The 7,957-nt window shown below is 46.6% G+C and overlaps 1 protein-coding gene across 1 annotated transcript; it reads left to right on the top strand.

Annotated features, from left to right (window-relative positions):
* Positions 1-5,561: 5,561 nt before the first annotated feature.
* On the top strand, positions 5,562-7,171 carry LOC135107038 (uncharacterized). The gene is made up of 3 exons (XM_064016614.1): positions 5,562-5,895; positions 6,060-6,755; positions 6,975-7,171. Exons 1-3 carry the CDS (start codon positions 5,562-5,564, stop codon positions 7,169-7,171), a joined length of 1,227 nt encoding a protein of 408 aa, XP_063872684.1.
* The last annotated feature ends 786 nt before the right edge of the window (positions 7,172-7,957 follow it).

Below are 7,957 nucleotides of genomic sequence, written 5' to 3'. Positions count from 1 at the left end.
ATATATATATATATATATATATATATATATATATATATATATATATATATATATATATATATATATATATATATATATATATATATATATGACGTGCTCAATAGGGATGATAGGCCATTAACGTTAATGGCTTGCTCAGTAATATTAACTTAACCCAATCATTAACCTTACTCTCCAAAATTCTCTTGCCCAATAACGTTGAGCCTATTATCCCTATTGAACACGATATATATATATATATATATATATATATATATATATATATATATATATATATATATATATATATATATATATATATATATATATATGTTATCGCCACTTTCTTGGGGCGATCAGTGCAGGATAATAAGACCCGTTTCACGCTGACTCGATGTATTGATTGAATCGGTCAAAACCTGGGGACACGAGCAAATTCTCATAAAGACAAATATGTAATGTAACTTAACAGTCTCAGCCTTATGGAATAGGCTTATAGATTTACGTTACTGCACACATTGGTAGCTCAACAGTATCAGTCTTACAAAATAAGATTACAAATTGTGCTACTGTACACTCTTACACAACAGGACATATATGTTTCACTGAGTATGTTGTAGTCAAGACACTCACGTGTTGGTGGGTCATTTAACTCCCGTAGATTGGAGATCACTCTCAATGTGAGACGCTCGTGCACGACGTCCGCTCCCTTCTACAGTATACTTGCTTCTGCCCCAGGGCAGGGCAGAGTTGGGTGTCCCCTACATATGTTTCTTGTGTGGAGTTTTTGAAGTCCCTATCTGACCTCCATTAACCCGGCCGAGGCTAAATTCATCAGGTCAGCAAAATATCTTCTCCCTATTCCATCTACTACCATCCTCAGTGTTCTCTCTCTCTCTCTCTCTCTCTCTCTCTCTGGCAGTAACACTCCCCATGTCGGGCTTTGCACGAAACCGTAAGTCATGCCTAATGACTATGTTAAGCCATAGGTTTAGCGTCCTGCTACTTGTGTCAAGCGTTGAGAATTACTGTTGGCCCGGGGCCCCTCACTTGAAGAGGGTACGACGTACCCCAGGGTCACACAGGGATCCCGAGTCTTGGAAGTCTGCAACGCCTTCTAGGAGACAAAGTTTCGTAATTGGATGCAGGAGCACTGAACCCTTGGTTTTTACCTTGACCTTCCATACCAGGCCGTCATCACTTGGCATCACCTCCAGAACCTTTCCCAACATCCAGTGATTTCTTGGGAGCTGTTGGTCAGCAACGATAACTATGTCACCAATCTGAAAATTACGTTATGAAATTATGTTCTCCAGTCTCTGCCGTAGCTGTGGCAGGTATTCCTTAGTCCACCTTTTCCAGAATTGGTCCAGGGATGTCAGAACCTCTAAATGGATGGCCTGAGTAGTTACACATGTAAAAAATGCATCCCCATCCTTTGACCCATGCCCGTCCTTGCTTGATCAGAAAGGGCCCAAAACAGTCCATCCTACAATAATTGAAGGTTTTCTCTCCTATCTTAATTCGATCCTCTGATAGGTCCGCTTGTCGTTGATGTGTGGCTCTTCAGTTGTTCCGATGGCAGGTTATACAGTTTCGTATCGTACGATCTAGCAAGCTGCGACACCATGGGATCTAGTATAATTCGCGCAATAACGCCAAGGTATGCTCACGTCCAGAATGTCCAGCCTTCAGAGTGTGTACTTCTTCAGTAATGAGTTTTGTGACATGATTATCTCTGGGCAACAGTATGGGATTCCTTAGTGAAGATTGTCCATTATCGTGTCTCAACCGACCTCCAACTCTAATTTGACCATCATCACCTAAGAACAGATCTAGGCGGCTGAGGTTACCTTTCACTACCATACCCCGGTGCTGTAATGTAAGTCTTTCTGATGCAAAGCTCTCTGCTTGCACTATGCGCAAGATAGCGATCCTTGCTTCCTCCAGTTCTCTAGGCTTAATGCCCCCTGTCTTCATTTCTTCCATATGTCCACTTCCTCTGACACCAACGTAGGAATCTCTTTATCCAAGCAACTCCTACCAAGAGACGGTACTATGACGAATATCGCGTGATCAGGGTCTTGATGCTGTCTTCTTCCCCATTGCTCTGTAAGGTTAACACCGTACACTCCTTTCTCACTTCTGGATCAGTGTCACTAAGATCTGAGATTTGTTGCGAGAATGTAGGCCAGTCCCTCTCATCCAGGCTCCAAATGAGGGCCCTATAGCCATTGACTCTCACTGGTGAATCTATCTCCTACTCCCCGAGAAGCATCGTCAGCAGGATTTGATTCTGAGCTGATATATCGCCATTGTTCAGGCTCGGACATATCATGTATCATTCCCACACGATTTGCTACAAAGGTAAGGAAACGCCTCTTGGTATTCCTTATGTACTGAACTACCGCTGTGCTGTCTGCTCAGAACACGGACTGGGAAACTGGTAGTTCTATGTCCCTCCTCAATTGTTTGTCAGCCTTAGCAGACAGGACTGCAGTGCACAGCTTGAGACGAGGAATGGTGAGTTTCTTTATCGGAGCTAGTTTGGCCTTACCACATATAAAAGCCACATAATGGGAGCCATCCTTATGAGTTGTCCTTAAATAGGACACAGATCCATACGCCTGTTGGAAGGCATCGCTAAAATGGTGCAGTTGTATGTCTCTCAGTTGGTCTGCGTTCTCAGGCAAATATCACCGCGGTATTCTGACCCCCTGATAGGTGTTTAAGTTCTTTCCTCCACCGTAGCCAGCCAGCTCATTCGGATCTGTCAGTGGTTTATCCCATGTAGTGGTTCTTCGACATTCTTCTTGGAAGATAAGTTTATCAAGTACGAGTATAATCACAGGAGCAAGGAGACCTAAGGGATCATATATAGAGCTGACGATGCTTAAGATACCCTGTCTAGTCTCAGGCTTCTCTGTGGGCTGTACCATTACCCCAATTTCATCCCTTTAGAGGTCCCAAAGAACTCCCAATGCACGTTCGGTATGTGTCTTCTTCTCTGTAAGCATTATCTGATTTGGCATTGCTACTCCTTCCGTCTCTGGGATAGTCTTAAGTGCTCCTTTGTTATTTGAAATCCACTTGGTAAGCTTGAAATCGCCCTTTAACAGTAAGGTTCTCAACCAATGAGTGATAATCAAAGCTCTTGCCAAGGAATCCATTGAGAGAAGTAAATCATCCACATAAAAGTTTTGTTCACTTCTGATAATATCTTTGGGCATATTCCTTCCATGTTCAGAGAATGCCCACCGTAGGGCGAATCCAGCACAGGATGGACTCCATACACCCCCAAAGAGGTGAACTTGTCATGCGATAGATTTCAGGGTCACCAGCGAGCTGGTCGTCTGCCCACCATAGGAACCTTAGCACATCCCTCTCTGCGGGAGACACCTTCACCTGGTGGAACATAGCTTCGATGTCAGCCATGATAGCGACTCTCCCTTGACAGAACCTGATGAGGACTCCTATCAGTTTGTTGTTTAAGTTCGGTCCTTGCATGACCTGGCTGTTCAGCGATATCGATTTGTACTCAGCCGCACAATCAAAGACTATCCTCAGTTTTTCTGGTTTCTTGGCGTTTAGTACCGGACGATGCGGTAGATACCAGGTCCTTCCATTTTTATCACCATCTTATACTCGTTCAGCAAAAGCTGAACTGATCATACGTTGCATCTCTTGTCGGTACCGCTGTCTGAGCCCAGGATTCCTTATGAGGCGACTCCTTAAACTCTGAAGGCAGTGCTCAGCAAGCACCATATTATTTGGTAATTCAGGGTCATCTTAGCGGAATGGGATTGGCAGCTGGTAATGGCCATCTACTTGTACGATCGATTGTGACCACAAAGTCATCACCTTCTTGTCTTCTACTGGCATTTTCTCTTCGTCATCGTAGGCTGAGTCCTGTTCCTACAACCGTCTTACTTGTTTCTCTAAACCAATCGAGTCCCGTGTAGCTAATGTAGCCAAATGTTCAGGGTCTGTCCTTAACACAGGGCCATTAATTGTCCATCCTAAGGGAGTCCGTACTGCGAAGGGTTCTCCATCTCCACCCTTTCTTACCTCTAAGGGCACAAAAGCATTAGGCGTGTCTAGTCCTATAGTCCCATCTACCGTTTGTGGGAGTTATTCTAGTACTGTTATTCCTTGGAGATGTGTTACTTCACTGATGTTCCTGAAGGTTGCAGCCGAAGATCTCAGTAATTCTGGTAATGCCTCAATCACTAGCACATTGGGAACAATGATAGATCTGACAGCCTTTACACCCACGCTCGTTATCTTGAGCCAAATCTCTTCTGTGTCGAGTTCATTCCCCTTCTCGGAGATTGTACTTAGGGAAAGCTTAACCCTTTTCCCCTTTTCTTGTAGCTGTCTAGCGATCTTACGTGTGCAGAACGTACGGTCACTACCCGTATCTAAGAGAGCTCCTGTTATGATGGAGGATTGGTTTCTGTTGTGCTTACCCTTTACTCTAACCTTCAGAATGAGTAGAGCCACCATCGTCTCACTCTCACTCCTTTGTCAGCTATTCATTTCCCTTATTCCGACATTGTTATTACTTATTGTTCCTCTGGCTTATGTTCATTGATGACTTCTGCACTAGTTATTGCATCACGAACAAATTGTATCATCCAATGTATCCAAGGCCTTTCCTTGTGTTTTTCTTTGTAGGCCATCCGTTGTAAGATATAATCTCTTATCCTTCTCGGCAACCGATTGGCTAGCAGGTACATTACATAGCGTGAATCAATCTCCTTTACCTGATTTAGAATGATCAAATTATGAAAACATTTCTCCAGTTCATCAGTGAACTTCCTTAAGCCCTTTACATCCCCTGCTCAGAGGAGGTCCCTGTAAGATTCTTTGTATCATTTGATCTATAAAGGTGTCTTCATCACCATATCGCTCCTCAAGCAGTTCTAGCGTATGTTCACACCCAGTGTTAGAATCTTCGATCTTCGTACATGCCCGGACCTTACCTCTAATCTGTTCAGTGTAAGCAGAAACTAGTGTCTCTAGTTTGACGATAGCAGGCATATCCATGACTTCGACATGGCGTTGGAAAGCTTGCTCAAACTTCCAAAATTCAAAACAGGTTCCTCCACTAAATGTAGGTGTCACTCTTTGAAAGTTGCAAGCCTCTAAGGAGCTTGGCAAATCCATCATTCTGTGACTCTTCATCAGCCTCCTTTGTCTTGTTGAGCCCTTTATGCTCTCCCTAGTGATGCATTCTCGACGAGACATCAAGCGCAGGTATGGAGTATCCTTTATCCTCCCACTGGTTTACCTGATCGGGTTCAGACTCAATCTCTACAAGTTCCTGAGGTGATGTTCTCCGGGCCGCCTTATCGGTCCCTTTACTAGATTCCCTTTGTTCCGCCTTGTCCTTGGTCAGGAGAGTTGTTACTGATTGCTGTATCCTTTGGACTGCATCAAAAAGAGAACCCGCCTTGTGCTCTAAACCTGGTGATGCTGAAGGGAGGGTGGTGGTGTTACCCTCCTCACTACTCTTGAGTGAGCCATTGTCGTCAATATCATCCTTCCTCCGAAGTGTCTCCCCTTCTTCTTGTCGATGCATGCTGGCCAGCTTCTTTGGACAAACCTTCGTATTTCGCCTCAGAGCCGATGTATGTACTCCACACAGTCACTACACAGTGCCTCGCCTACGCGAGGACACAGCCACCACACAGTGTCTCGCCTGCGCGAGGACACAGCCACCACACAGTGTCTCGCTTCAGGGAGGACACAGCCACCACACAGTGTCTCGCCTCAGCGAGGACACAGCCACCACACAGTGTCTCGCTAATGCGAGGACACAGCCACCACACAGTGTCTCGCCTCAGCGAGAACACAGCCACCACACAGTGTCTCACCTCAGCGAGGACACAGCCACCACACAGTGTCTCGCCAGTGGGAGGACACAGCCACCACACAGTGTCTCGCACCGCGAGGACACAGCCACCACACAGTGTCTCGCCTCAGCGAGGACACAGCCACCACACAGTGTCTCACCTCAGCGAGGACACAGCCACTACACAGTGTCTCGCCACCGCGAGGACACAGCCACCACACAGTGTCTCGACTCAGCGAGGACACAGCCACCACACAGTGTCTCGCCTCAGCGAGGACACAGCCACTACACAGTGTCTCACCTCAGCAAGGACACAGCCACCACACAGTGTCTCGCCTCAGCGAGGACACAGCCACCAAACAGTGTCTCGCACCGCGAGGACACAGCCACCACACAGTGTCTCGCCTCAGCGAGGACACAGCCACCACACAATGTCTCGCCTCAGCGAGGACACAGCCACTACACAGTGTCTCGACTCAGCGAGGATACAGCCACTACACAGTGTCTCGCCAGTGGGAGGACACAGCCACTACACAGTGTCTCGCACCGCGAGGACACAGCCACCACACAGTGTCTCGCCTCAGCGAGGACACAGCCACCACACAGTGTCTCACCTCAGCGAAGACACAGCCACTACACAGTGTCTCGCCACCGCGAGGACACAGCCACCACACAGTGTCTCGACTCAGCGAGGATACAGCCACTACACAGTGTCTCGCCATTGGGAGGACACAGCCACTACACAGTGTCTCGCCACCGCGAGGACACAGCCACCACACAGCGTATCGCCTCAGCGAGGACACAGCCACCACACAGTGTCTCACCTTAGCGAGGACACAGCCACCACACAGTGTCTCGCCTCAGCGAGGACACAGCCACTACACACTGCCTCGCTCAGCGAGGACACAGTCACCACACAGTACGTAAAATACTATTGCGCATGTGTAAACTTAAATTAAACTTGCACTTATGTGACAGAGATTCGCCAGCAATAAATAACGCATAGGAAATATATATGTCTGTATGTATGTATGCACGTCCGTGGACACGCGCTCGACCCGCTGTTATCCTTAATCCTTAAGCCCAGCTACTGAGTCCTGTCAACTCTCTCACTTTGTGGCCGTGACTGTCGGTGCAGGCGCAAGATGTGTCTCCGCTGGTCGAGATGTGGCAACAGTCTCCGTCACAGCTACTACTCACAACCAGCGAGCGGGCAACCACTTGCTCTGTCGTCCTCCCAGCACCGCGCCTTGCTCACTCACAGTCCCGCCGCTCCGCTCTCGTCCTCGCAGGGATCCACAATCCGTCCGCGGCGGCCGACCCTTCACGTTTTGACTGTTATCGCCACTTTCTCGGGGCGATCAGTGCAGGATAATAAGACCCGTTTCACGCTGACTCGATGTACTGATTGAATCGGTCAAAACCTGGGGACACGAGCAAATTCTCATAAAGACAAATATGTAATAGTAACTTAACTGTCTCAGCCTTATGGAATAGGTTTATAGATTTACGTTACTGCACACATTGGTAGCTTAACAGTATCAGTCTTACAGAATAAGATTACAAATTGTGCTACTGTACACTCTTACACAACAGGACATATATGTTTCACTGAGTATGTTGTAGTCAAGACACTCACGTATTGGCGGGTCATTTAACCCCTGTAGATTGGAGATCACTCTAAATGCGAGACGCTCGTCCACGACGTCCGCTCCCCTCTACAGTATACTTGCTTCTGCCCCAGGGCAGGGCAGAGTTGGGTGTCCCCTACACATTTTTCTTTTGTGGAGTCTTTGAAGTCCCTATCTGACCTCCATTAACCCGGCCGAGGCTAAATTCATCAGGTCAGCAAAATATATTCTCCCTATCCCATCTACTACCATCCTCAGTGTTCTCTCTCTCTCTCTCTCTCTCTCTCTCTCTCTCTCTCTCTTTTTTTTATTTATTTATTTTTTTTTATTTATACCAAATACATCATAATTTACAGAGGGTGTCACCACTACATTATATAGAATATCGTGACAACTTAGAGACTAAAGGTTACATAGTTAATGTTACCTATCTAAAAGCCTCACTCTGTTTTTATCACTGCTGTCTGTATTGTGTCAGCCACTCGTTCAC

The sequence above is a fragment of the Scylla paramamosain genome, chromosome 2, assembly GCF_035594125.1.
Source record: "Scylla paramamosain isolate STU-SP2022 chromosome 2, ASM3559412v1, whole genome shotgun sequence".
NCBI lineage: Eukaryota > Metazoa > Arthropoda > Malacostraca > Decapoda > Portunidae > Scylla > Scylla paramamosain.
The sequence above is the reverse complement of the archived record's forward strand: the minus strand, read 5'-3'. Positions and strand labels throughout refer to the sequence as shown.